We start from the raw sequence: 13586 nt of genomic DNA on the forward strand, positions 1-13586 counted from the left end.
TGCTGTGAGTTTGGGACCCTAACTGAGCAGTCCAGTCAACTCTGAGGTTTACACTTTAAAAAACAATCACTTGCCTTAACTTCCAAGGCAGCCAGATGGCCCTGTATGATGCAGTGGACTTCTCTGAAATGCAAACCAATGTGTGGCTGTTTTCATTCTCACGTGACTCTTCACCCACAGCGTCCTGCTCATCCCCGAGTGTGGCTCCTACTCCAGGGGGTCACTGTGCACCCCTCAGGATGCTCACTCCCTGGCGAGGCCCCTTACAAAGATCAGCTGTTTCCCAAGGTTTGGAGGGAGCCATGTGGGGGGCGATGCTGAGGGCTGTGGGCAGGTCCCCCTCATCTACCTCCTGAGTCTGCTGAGGCTGGCTGCAGGCTGGGCATGTAGGGCGCCCCCAGGGCCCAGGAGGCTCTTCCCTGTGGACATTTTCTTTCTCATCACCACTACCCACCCCCTTCCTGTTTTCTTGCCACTCCCACCTGATCCCCTGGATCCAGGTCCTTTCACACTTATCAGGTTAAATTTAGGGCAGCCTTGGCTCCCACACTGACACTCTTGTCCCTACATCTTGGAAATGCTTAGCCTCTGGGGCAGGATTTCTGTTTCCATTGGCACCATCAGGCAGAGGCAGTTGTCCTTTTGGGACCTGAAGACAGGCAAGAGTGGTGTTCCCAACCCTGAGGGGCTGCATTCTTTCTTCTTTTTAAATTTTTGGTATATTCAAGATCTCTTAAGACCAAACAAAACCAGGTTCTTTCAGATCTTTTGCTAAAATAAAACCAAACACTGCATGTCTCTTTACTTCTTTTGAATTCCATACTCATGCTGCATTAATATTCTTCTATAATTTTATCTTATTACCTTTATTTTTAAGTGATGGTGAACATAATTTCATTGCATTCATTGTTAAACAACGCGAGACTTAGTTGACTTAAATAAGGACAGTGGTGAATGTGAGGACCTCAAAGCAAGCCTGAAAGCTGGTCAGGCCACGGCTGGACAGGGATGTCCCCAGAGTATGGTATCACTGACCCTGCATGGGCCCCTCACTCCTATGCATTACCTCACAAAAGATGAGGAACCCCAAAGGAGAAGCTGCCCTGGTATCAGCATGACCAGGGATCTTGGGCCACTGCCTTTTAACGGTGATTTGTTTGTAAAAGTTAATCCAATGTATACAAAGTTACAGAACTGATGTATGAAAGGGAATGTGCCCACAGATCATCGGGAGCAAAGTGCATTTGATAATCACTAGTCTTGGGCAGCCCCGGTGGCTTAGCGGTTTAGCACCGCCTTCGGCCCAGGGCGGGATCCTGGAGACCCAGGATCAAGTCCCACATCGGGCTCCCTGCATGGAGCCTGCTTCTCCCTCTGCCTGTGTCTCTGCCTCTCTCTCTGTCTATGTCTCTCATGAATAAAAAAATAAAATCTTAAAAAAAAAAAGATAATCGCTGGCCTCCTCATGCAGGGCCAGCAGGTGACAGGTGGGCAGAGAGTTGTATGGGGTCTGCAGCCCAGCACCTGCCTGGATAAAACTAGCCTACGGCACTGCTGCCTCTACAGCCTGCTTCTGTGCCACTTTCTGTTAACTCTTTACCCCTCAGATATCTTTCTGGCAGTATTTACTGAAGCTGAATGTATGAACATTCAATGTCACAATAGTTCGGCTTCTAGGTATAAATCCAGCAGAAAGGTGTCCATAGGTTTCCTCAAATATTTTCGGAGAATATTCATAGAAAGTTTAAATGTCCTGTTTTCATGTCACAAATCTAGGTTTTTTATATTAGCAACCAAGTCAAAAACCATAAAGTGACACGGAAGCCAAAGCAAACACATTAAGCTGTCGGCCTTGATGCCCCCTTCACGGGTCACCACCTCTCCCGGGACAGGCAAGCCTGATTTGTAACTCAAATTACAACAGGATTCATTAAGTTCCCCTATCAATACACTGCTGCACCCATAATCACCCAGGCCAGGAAGATCCCCTCTCTGGCTCGTCTGTCCCACACGGGCGAGCAAGCCCACACCCTCAAGCTGTCAGTTGTCAGCCCTGTTCCTGCGTTCACATGTAAGACCAGAGCCTCAGGTCTGGGCTCATACACCCAACTTTAGAAATGCTCTGTTCCAGAAAATCCCAGTACAGCATCATTTTTCTTAAATTGGGGGAAAGATAGGGAAGAGGGAAGCTGGACCACCAGTGCTGCCATGGGGACCCCGCATCCCCCACCCCTGCACTACCTCATCTTCGTCCCGTTTCCTCATTGCTAAATAAACTCCTATTGAATGGGTCTGACTCCACTCACAGCTTACACTCGAAGAGGACGGGATTCACATGTTTAATGCTGGTTTAAGCTGAAAACAAAGTAAGAGTTAAGAATATTTCATGCAACGGAATGCAGCATCTGCTGATAACTGGGCTAAGCCATTGAAGCACAGGGTAGCTGTAGACTACGGTGGCTGGTATGCAAGCCTGTTCATCTGTAGCACTACCTTCTTTACCCATGTGCTCCAAGAATTACTTATTTTCTTTCTATCTATCTATCTATCTATCTATCTATCTATCTATCTATCTATAAAAGCAATGTGAACAAATTCTTTCTGAAATATGTAAAATATTTATAATTTCAAATGCTTTGTTTCATACCCTAACATATATTACTTTTTAATACTTTTACAGGTATGCACTGAATTTTAATTTATTTATTTATTATTTTTTAAAAAAGATTTACTTATTTTAGAGAGAGAGAGGGAAGAGGAGAGAAAGAGAGTATGGGGGAGATGGGGCAGAGGGAGAGAGATAGAGAATCTCAAGCAGGCTCCATGCTGAGCACTAAGCCTGTCCCGGGGCTCCATCTCATGCCCCCAAGATCATGACCTGAGCAGAAACCAAGAGTCGGACACTCAACCAGCTGTGCCAGCTGGGTGCCTCTGCCCTGAATTTTTAAAATGGCATTTAGTTACGTGAAGAGAAGCCAAAAGATGAGTTGGTGTTAACCAAACTCCAATCAAAAAGCCAAGCAGAAGAAATTGAAGTTTTTTATTTGGCAATTCAACTTAGCAGCAACACTAGGAAAATGACTCACCCCCCAGATCAAGACTCCTGCTCCACCTATGCATTCAGATTATAATATTGTAAAACAAAGTAAGTTGCAAAATATATTTGATTTTAACCAAAAAAGCCAAAATTGTAGTAATCAGAGTTTTAAACAAAGTTTAATCTTAGACACAAAGTACAAATCGTTTTTTGTTCTGTTGTGAAAAGCATATCCTTAAAAACATTTTAATGTAGACTGGAGAAAATGAGTGTAGACCCGGGTCTATTGTTTTCCATCTACTGTTTAAACTAGAGAAGGAAATTGTTTAATGGAGTAAACTCCTTAAACCGATGACATTTAACAACAACAACAAAAAAAAGACAAGCAGAATAGGGAAACTGATGTTCTAAGGACGGTTATGACAGCATTTGCAAATATGATTGTCTATTAGACTGAAATGAGGGTGATGTCCCTGGCGCATCCTGAGCACACAGCTCAGCTCACCCTTAAGGAAGCCAAGAACTTTAATGAAACCTCCACTTCTGTAAAGCTAATCACAGGAGTATGTTGTAAAGGCTGTGATAATAGCAGCAGTTCAAAACAGAAGAATAGGAAATAAAGGGCAAATATATTCCATTGTTATAAATGTATTCATTAACTTCTCTTGGGAGATTTTATTTTTACATAGGAACAATTAGAGCTGGGCTTTTTTTTTTTTTTTTTCCACCTAATGCTCGTATGCGTAATAACTGGAATTACCCCACAGTAAAATTTCTGAAGTGAATGAAATTAGCTACGAAAAAATACATCGGGTGCAGATACACGAGAGAATTACCTCCCTCCTGTGAAAAATATCTGGTGCTCCATCAGGTGATACAAAATATTACAGGTAAAAACTGCACACTTGAAGTAAACCAGACGAATTTAAATAGTACCTGAATTTGAAGTCCAACTGCTTAATATATTTAAATGTAAGCTTTTAATTCCTTTTTTCATGTGTTAAGTGCAAGATTTGTTTGTTTTTCTTACTTACTACAATATTAACTGAAAGAGACTGGCAGATTGCACACGAAGAGAGAGGATGGACCTGAGAGTTCCCACATGTCCTACAGTCCTGTGGACGCCGGCAGTTGGTGTGCAGCAGTGATGGAATGCCGTTTTGGAAGAAATGATTCTTGCTCTTTTGCAGCCTGTGCTTCCTCCAGGTCAAGAAACTATGACTAAATTGTTTAACATGGCATTATAGGGAGAAGGCTACTTCTATCTTTCCTTAAATGGGCCCTATTTCTCATAATTCACATGACACCCTTTGGCTGTGGTTGTCTGTTAAATTTCCTGTTTTGGTCTAGTTTTAGCGAATCAAAACAAAGAGCTCACAGAGAAGGCTACGGTAACTACTGTTTTTCTTCCTTTTGGTGTTTCCAGTTAAGAGCCTTCTCCTTAGAGGTACAGAGAAAAGAAGGGATACAGCCACAAACGAGGTGTAAGTAGGTCACAGAAGCTTCAATGCACCAAAAAACGTGCCGTCCCCATCTCGTGATATTTTAGCGTCCTCACGCGGTATTGCAAGCTGGAGCTCATCTCCTTCTTCCAGCTTTGCGATGCCTGGAAAACAGTGATTTACAGGGACTTTAAGTGATTGTACAACGCGGGAGGCCAGGGGCGGGGGCATTAAGTAAAACAATGTTATTTTGGAAAAATGTGAACATGGGCATTCACACTTCAAATGACACCAGCAGACTTCTAAACCAGTTACTACTCTATCAGCCTAAAGACAAAAAAGAGCTAAAGCAAATGAGCACAAAGAATTACAACGGGTATAAGTGTATTTATCACCTGCTATCTGTAAAATGGAGACTCTGAACAGAAAGCCATGTCCTAGTTGAAGAAAAAAAGTTAAGTATGTCATGCACATTCCTCGATGGGGTATTGTATGGTTAAAAGTGGTTTTGCTTCATTTTATTGACAAAGAAAACTGTTTATAATAATTTAAAAAAATTATGTTAAATATGAACACAAACAGAAATACAAAAAAATAATGGTGCTAAATAAAAATATAAAACAGAAATACAAAAAGTACTCACACCATGTAGTATGTATATACTGCATAGACACTCATAAATACACTTAAATGTGGATATAATATGTGTGTATAATTAAAAATAAAAAACAAGGGCAGCCCGGGTGGCTCAGCAGTTTAGCGGCACCTTCAGCCCAGGGTGTGATCCTGGAGACCCGGGATCAAGTCCCACGTCGGGCTCCCTGCATGGAGCCTGCTTCTCCCTCTGCCTGTGTCTCTGCCTCTCTCTCTCTCTCTTTCTCTCTCTCTCTGTGTCTCTGATGAATAAATAAAAAATATTCTTAAAAAATATATTCTTAAAAAAATAATAAAATAAATAAAAAATAAAAAACAAAACACCACCTATTCACAAAGCCCATCTGTTAACAGTTTTTTTCTGGAGTCCAGACAACCGGGGTTAGGAGTCATGTGGATTATTTTTTACAATGTTCTATATTTCCATGTTTCCCTAAATGACCATATTTGTCCTCATAACCAAAAGCAATAAAGTACTTAAACTGACTGAAAAACCTGTATGTGCCTAATTTACAATGATGTGTTCTGCATATGTGTACACAGGGAGTACACTCAGTACATCAGTGGGGACCCCACTTTAACAGACAAATATGAGGGAAAAGAAAGGAGAATCAAGGGAGGAGAAGACACAAAGAAACTAACAAAGAAAGAAACTAAGAATACCAAAGCTGTTAATACTTTCAATCAAGTATTTAAAAAGTAGTTGCATTTTCATAAATCTGCCATGAAAACGTATTTACGCGAATTATGTTGTGTATATTAACATCCATCATCAAGTTGAAAGCACCTAGGCCTCCTTAGGCAACAGCCAGTCAGTGTTTACTTATCGAAACTTATGATGTACCAAACACCTTTCTAGACACGCACAGGGCTGTGATCAGAATGACAAAAATTCTGTCTCCAAGGATCTTGGGTTTTTTTTGTAATGGTTTGAGACAATAAACAAAAGAACAGTTTCAGGTAGTGTGGAGGGTGACGTGTACACTTTTCAGGATTAGCAAAGCATTTGATGACTACATGAAATAGTAAAAAAGAAACAGACTGGAATTTATTTGTTGAATAAGTCAGTTGTTATAAAGACTGAATATAATGTAATATTTTGACAAAGGCTATTGATCACACAGCATTAGGTAATACTAACTCTCAAAACAAAGTCGGAGTGAACCAATGATTTTAAGGTAGGTTCGATGGAATATCACTCAGCCATTAGAAACGACAAATACCCACCATTTCCTTCAACGTGGATGGAACTGGAGGGTATTATGCTGAGTGAAATAAGTCAGTCGGAGAAGGACAAACATTATATGTTCTCATTCATGTGGGGAATATAAATAATAGTGAAAGGGAATATAAGGGAAGGGAGAAGAAATGTGTGGGAAATATCAGAAAGGGAGGCAGAACATGAAGACTCCTAACTCTGGGAAACGAACTAGGGGTGGTGGAAGGGGAGGAGGGCGGGGGGTGGGGGTGAATGGGTGACGGGCACTGAGGGGGGCACTTGACGGGATGAGCACTGGGTGTTATTCTGTATGTTGGTAAATTGAACACCAATATAAAAATTAATTTATTAAAAAAAATAAAGTAGGTTCGGTTTAAAATTGCAACACAGGGCTATTGGCTATTTCAATTTTTCCAGGTTATAGAAATCAGGTATAACTTTGATTTGTAACTTCACCACACACTCGCTTTGTTAATGAAATAGTAAGACTCAGCTTTGTGTAAAAGCGGGCCTTGATGTTACACCGGGCTCCTCAAATGGACCATTTACATTTTTTCCAGGTTATTATATGTGGAAGTACTGCATTCTCTTATATATTAATATATAGTTTTTAATGGTTTTGAACAGAGTTGCCCTAGAACAGATTAAAATTGCACACCTGAAATGCTCTGGAGAATAGTTCTCATACATAACGCGAAGCTGCTGGCACTGAGACACAACTTTAAGGTTTGGTTAATTATTCTTAAAAGGCAAGGCACCTAGGGAATGTGGCTTAGAGTGTGAGCAGGGAGGGGCCAACAGCCAGACACCACCCGAAGAGCTCCTGGGGAAGCTCTGAGGGCTGCTGCATCTGAACACGGTACCAGGCATGGCCCCAGGGAGCCCCTGAGGTACCGGTTTGGATCTGCAACGCCAGGATACTGGTCATCATCACTGGCTGCAGGGGAACATCTCTTTATGAAAATTAGGGAGTTTTAGTTCAACACACTTCCTCATCATCCCCTTACAGCTGTTTATGGCTGTGGGTCCATAGTGCCAACTGTGTTCACTTTTTGAACTATTTTCCTTCCTTCCTGATTGAGTTACTATGTACTTGTTAGCAGGCACCTTCACATCTCAGGGCTTCAGAATTGGCGGCCAGGCTCCCAGCCTGTGTGACAGTAACTGTCTGAACTGAAGACATTCCTCGGGTTCTCAAGGGATTTATCAAATGACCAGAAAGGAACAAATGTATAAAAGGCAAATATTCCTCCCCCATACCAGCTTTGATAAATTTACCCCCAAAATAAAATGAAGAGTATGTTGGCAATTATAGCCCCAAAGACCTGGCTGAACAAAGCGCTGCCTTTCTCTTTTCCTCTCTACATTTTCACTGCCCCTGATCTGAAGAAGCCTTGCTCCTCCATGTCCCCATCCCAAATCAGCTGTCTAGTGTCCACGTGCACCAGACGTCACCTGTAGGAGAGTGAGAGAAAGCCACTGAGCAACTTGACCAGACCCTCAGTTCAGTCAAGGGCATTTCTTCAGCAACACGTGGGAAAAAAAAAAAAAAAAAAAAGCAAACCCTAGAGGCTCATTCTCTGGAGTCGGACCACTTGGTTTAATCCAAGTTCTGGAAATTAGAAGCTGTGCCACCTAGGACAATGTGTACTACCAGAGTGCCTCAGATTCCACCTTCCTTAAAAAGGGAGGATCATGTGAAGGAGCCCAGGTAAGGTGCAAGACAAGGATGCCTGGCACATGGTAATCATTCATCCTGTTATCCTCATCGCTGTTCTTATGCAATATTATATACTGAAGCAAATGCAGTTTAGAATGGCTATCCATGTTGCCTGCCCTTTCTCAATTACAGAAGAGTGATAAAACTATCGGTCACAATTTTATCCATTTCAATGCATTTGGACTAGCTTATCATTCCAGAGAATAAAAACCATGCAGTATATCAAGGAACATCTTCCTGTCTATTGATACAGAACCGTTATTTACCAGCTGAATAACAGGAATTATTGGGTAGTGTTTCAGGCATATTTTGAATACATCGGAACAAAGTCACCAGGCTCAGTTCATCCCCAAAGACATGGACTTTTTTCCTCTGTATTAGGTGTCCCATGGCAAAGGTGTTATCGGTGTATAAAACCTGAGAAACAAACCAAAGAAGCTGGTCAGAAGTGAGCATGGGACGGAGGCTGGGCGGTTGGCAGCAGGTGCGCGGGGAACCTACCTGACTGTATATGAAAAAGTAACCGGCTTCTTTTACAAGTATTTTATTTTCTTTCTCCTCCAGAGCTCTTCCCCTTTTAAAGCTGAGCAGCCATGGAACAAATGTGTAAGCTCCTGTGATGAAGACAGAAAACTTGTGAGAGCAGCAGTTTTTCACCTCCACTTAACGGTAAAACCGAGTCTGAAACTTAAGAGACGAATTTTATCTTTTGGTAAAAGAGGAGAAGGAGACAAATCAGGATGCTCCGTGCTGTCTCAGCAGTGGTCTGCACATTACTACCACACCCCTCAGACACAGGAACCCAAGGGCAAGCACTTTGCTTTTATTCTCATGTATTTAGCAGCGCTCACCAGACAGCCTGGTCTGGATGGGAGAGTCTCTGGATGACACACTAATAATAGGGATTTTCTGGTTTTGCTTTGGTTTCCACAGACAAGGGAGTTAGTATGGGGAAGAAGTCCTCTCCCCAGTACAGCACCAGAACAGCACTTACGGACAGCAGGGAAGTGACCAAGACAAAACCTATAATAGGACACAGTCAAGGAACTCGGAGATATTTGTCGGTGATACTCAAGTTGAAGTGGTTAGTGGTCAGCACACTAATTCTCCTTCATGACCTGAGATCTCTCTGGGGAGTGATGGGGGAGCCAGAGCTCAGAGCAGCCAGCAGCTCCAGAAGCAGGTAGGCAGGAGGGGACCCGGTCCCCACGCCAGAGCACCCTGCTCTGGGATGAACACCCGTGTGGGAGGTGCAAACACTCCTCTCCTATGAATTCACACCACAAATTCACTACATCTCTCACCACTGTGTAAAAATACTGGAATAAATGGTGAACTTTGAGGCTGGCTTAATAAATGGGGGGGGGGTTATAAATAAGATGGCGTGAAATAAGTGAAAAGAAGATTAGGTAAGTGGTAATATAAGGAGAGAATAGTGAAATGAAACTGTGGTAGTATAAAATAGTCTAAAAAATGTTCCCATGTAGTTAGTACTGTAGAACCACAAGCGTCCCCGAGCTTCACCTTGCTCATTGCATAAAGGGAAATAATAAACCTCAGAGCCCACTGGACAATAAGCCAGAAGCTCAGCAAGAACAATTTGTCCTAGCAGGAGCTTAAAGAAAATGTTTCCCTGTGAATTTTTGTAAGAAGGTGGCACCACCCAAGGATGTGGTGTTGGAGATGCTTTCACGTTCATAGATACAACTGCTAGGTGAATGTGCCTGGGTCAGCCATTCCACCAAGGCAAACCCATCATATCTGAACTTTTTCTAAATAGATCTTTGAGGGAATAGTATAAAACAAGAACCACACATTCTCTGAACACTTCTGAGAAGTAAAGAACCTGAGGTGCTCACACAAAGCAAACGACAAGGTGAATCTGAGTTCAGTTCCCTTAGGCAGCCCTGTAAGTGGGCATGCCAGACTGGAGGGCAAGGAAGGAGCCTGGCAGGTGCCTGTGGACGTAGGTGCTCTCGTGCCTCCTCTTCTGCACTCCTAGGATGCACCTCTGTCTCCCACAAGTAGGCTCTGCTGTTCCCAAGAAGGTCTGTGAGGAAATTTGGCTTGGGTGAAAGCCCTCTGGTGCTGTGCTGAAAGGGGACAGTCCCTGGAGAAAGCCTCCTCAGTTACAAGTCGCAGAGGCAAACTCACCATCCCCTGCTGTTTACACAGCATCAGCATCCTTTCAGTGGAGAGGATTATGGTAGCATAGTTTTACATTTGTTTAAGTGAGATCATGTGCCCAAGGCACTTCTAAATGCAGTGTGTCCAAAAGAGGAGGAGGAACTAATGATCATGGCTGTTCTTACTATAAAATAACTGATCATGGAAGGGGACTGCTCTCGTGGTCATGAGGACACCTGCCCGATGCTCTGACCAAGGAGGGCCTTCCTCCATTCAAAACCATACACGTCTTAGGTTCTGACCTCTCTGGGTTCAGGCATCACTGCTGTCCGGTTTCTGGCTCCTCCCCCGGGCCTAGTCACTGAATTAACTACTTCAATTTTAAACATAAAATAATTCAAATTGGTGGGGTACGATGCAGTTGCCCACCAGCATCCTGTTGTTTTTTAACATTTTTTTAGGGTATCCTGGGGGGCTCAGCGGTTTAGCGCCGCCGTCAGCTCAGGGCATGATCCTGGAGTCCTGGGATAGAGTCCCATGTCAGGCTCCCTGCATGGAGCCTGCTTCTCCCTCTGCCTGTGTCTCTGCCTCTCTTTCTCTCTCTGCGTCTCTCATGAATAAATAAATAAAATCTTTAAACAACAAAAAAAAAAAAGCATTTTTAAAAAAATCTATTTTTAAAAGCATTTTACGAGCTAGTTGCTGGAACTAGCTAGTTGTGTGAGATGGAGCGTCACCACGAAGGCAAGATGCACTTGTGAGCTGAAAGAAAGACACACATTTCCAAAACCGCTTGCTCATATTCTGTCTAGAGATATTTATTTACTAAATTTCTTTTTCAACACCTTAAGTTGGTTTCCTACTTCTTTACACCATACATCTACCTATAAAATCAGTAAGCTGGTTTTTACCCAGTTTCACTGCTGCATTGTCAGAATAGAAAGAAAAACAAGTAGTTATTAGGTATAAATTTTTATGTTTTCTTGACATTTTCTTTTGGCATTTCATCCTATCTTGCTGGAAATATTCTTACAAGAGACAGTACATGGTTGCTGGTTTTTATGCACTGTCTATATTTCTCCTTCCAGCACATACATGTTGCACACACATGCATACCCACAAATTACACTGCATGAGGCCAAATGCCAAGGACACAGCTCTGCACACATCTGCGTTCAATGAATATGTGTTACTGAGTGAATCTTAAATCCTTTAAGAAAACAGACGAAACAATACATTAAAAGCTAACGTAGGGCAGCCCAGGTGGCTCAGCGGTTTAGTGCTGCCTTCAGCCCAGGGCCTGATCTTGAAGACCCGGGATCGAGTCCCACATCAGTCTCCCTGCATGGAGCCTGCTTCTCCCTCTGCCTGTGTCTCTGCCTTTCTCTCTCTCTGTGTCTCTCATGAATAAATAAATAAAATATTTTTTAAAAAAGCTAAAGTAATTATAAACCTAAGCATAAATATTATAAACATGTTTCTACATCTTAAAACTTAATTTAGATATTTAGCATGTTAAATTAGACTATGGATAAATGCTAACAAGAAAATATGCATGAAGTGCCTATTCTGTAGGATGCTTTTCTAAGCCAGAATGTATCACTACCAATTGATATTTGAGAATTTGTAAATAAAGTCCAAGAGTATTACTGCTTCTCTCTCTCTCTGTTAGTCCACAGCTAAAATACAGATGTGCTGCGGCATGTAAAGGCTGAACTTCCCAGGTCCACTTAGCTGTAAATACTTGATGTATTTAAAGGTTTTTGAAAACTTAATATGTACAATAATATGTGAACTTAAATTAACAGAATGCCAGTATTAATATGTGAAAATAATTTATACATATACTTGAAAGTGTCCGCTCTTAAAGGAGCTCTTTCCTGATCAGACTTATACAAAATATATAAATTTTAGGTTGACAACATTTCATAGAAAAATCTGATATATTTCATTAATACCTGCTTTTTATTTTACTTTATGAATAGGAGATTTCCTTGAAAGCATCCATACTTCCGGTGTTACCTCCCTCAGAAACTGAAAATAAATGTTGCAGAGAGCAGCTGTCAATCACACCTATCCTATTGGGTTACAACTCTTGATTTTGTAATCCTATTATCATACAGCTGCTGGAAATAGTTTTAGGGGATAAGATACTGATAATACTTTTTTAAAAGGCAGATTATGTCAATTAATTCAAGAAATAGTAATTTCTTGTATAAAACAAGTACTGTTTGGCATAGAAACCCACAGTTATGGCAGATTTGGTTTTATAGTTGAGGCAGAGCAGCTAGGCCAGTCATGGGGGCTGAGCTCTTCAAAGGGCTGTGAGCAGCAGACAGAGATGATTACTCTATTTTAGAGAAACCACTATGTGGCTACCAGTCAAGGAAAGGTACAAAATTGGGGCCAAGGAAACCAGCCATGGGGACACATGAGGGCGGTCTAGCAGGATGGTGAGATGGGAATGAAGGGGAATAGATTAATTCAGGTTATATTCATGGGGAATAAATGATAGGGTTTTGAGATTAATGTACTGAGTCAGAGGGAACAGTCAAGAATGACACCCAAAATTCTACAGGAGGCAACCGAGGACACAGTCATCACACTCACTGAAATGGGAATGCTGGTGGAAGGAATTTGGGGGCAAATTGTACAGCCCAGGCTGAGATGCCACTGAGTTGCAAAGGAAGAAATGTTAAAGAGACAGAGGTGTATACAGGATTGGAGCTGAGTGGTTTGGGCCAAAGTGCTACATTTAAACCATCCGCACATAGATGCTAAGTGACAACATAGGAGTATTTAAGAACGCCAAAGCAGAGAGAAGAATGAAAAGAGAATGAGACTGTATCAGAGGACTGAAGAGCATCTATAGGAAGAAGGTACATTTAAGAGTAACTTGCAAGGAAATTTACAAAGGAGTGGCCTAAAGGGTCAGAAAATGGGTAGAGAAACAAACAAGGGCAGTGTGTGTTTCATCAAATGTCAAATTCTATTGGGATACTACAAGTAAATCTCATCATTTCCTGTAGAAAATACTCACATGGCAAAGGCAGAAATAAACAAGAGCCTTCTGCCACCAACATGAGTGTGGAAATAATGTCCGTCCTTTTCTACCTCCTGTTCCTTCATGTGAAAGAAGCAGACAGATTCATGTTCCAGAGTAGTCGTAAGGGCTTCAAAGTCACTGGGGTCCCCCTGGTACTGGGTGTGGAAGGGGAGGGACGAAGCAAGGAGAGCAGTGACAGGTTCTGGAAGTGGCCGAGTCCACAAAGAGCCAGCAAAAATCACCCCCCCTAAAGGTGAAGAAGCCCTCGTATGCATGCAGACGTCTCTGACGAGTATACAGTCCAAGAAGTTTCTGTGTCACCTAAAAGAACTTGGAAGATG

At 42.1% G+C, this 13586-nt stretch overlaps 1 protein-coding gene across 4 annotated transcripts in view; it reads right to left on the reverse strand.

The window, feature by feature from the left end:
* Positions 1-3021: 3021 nt before the first annotated feature.
* TNFSF13B (TNF superfamily member 13b) overlaps positions 3022-13586 on the reverse strand; it is a 47662-nt gene continuing 37097 nt past the window's right edge. For 3 of the 4 annotated variants that reach the window (XM_072782410.1, XM_072782409.1, XM_072782408.1), the window contains 3 exons: positions 8574-8686; positions 8339-8489; positions 3022-4643 (listed from right to left, as the gene is read on the reverse strand). In XM_072782410.1, coding sequence (XP_072638511.1) covers positions 4531-4643; positions 8339-8489; positions 8574-8686 — 377 coding nt within the window. In that variant the 3' untranslated portion in view covers positions 3022-4530. Of the gene's footprint in view, positions 4644-8338; positions 8490-8573; positions 8687-13586 lie in introns of those variants that run through there. The other variant, XR_012009751.1, reaches the window with a different exon arrangement.

The sequence above is a fragment of the Canis lupus genome, chromosome 17 (genome assembly GCF_048164855.1).
Source record: "Canis lupus baileyi chromosome 17, mCanLup2.hap1, whole genome shotgun sequence".
Taxonomy (NCBI): domain Eukaryota; kingdom Metazoa; phylum Chordata; class Mammalia; order Carnivora; family Canidae; genus Canis; species Canis lupus.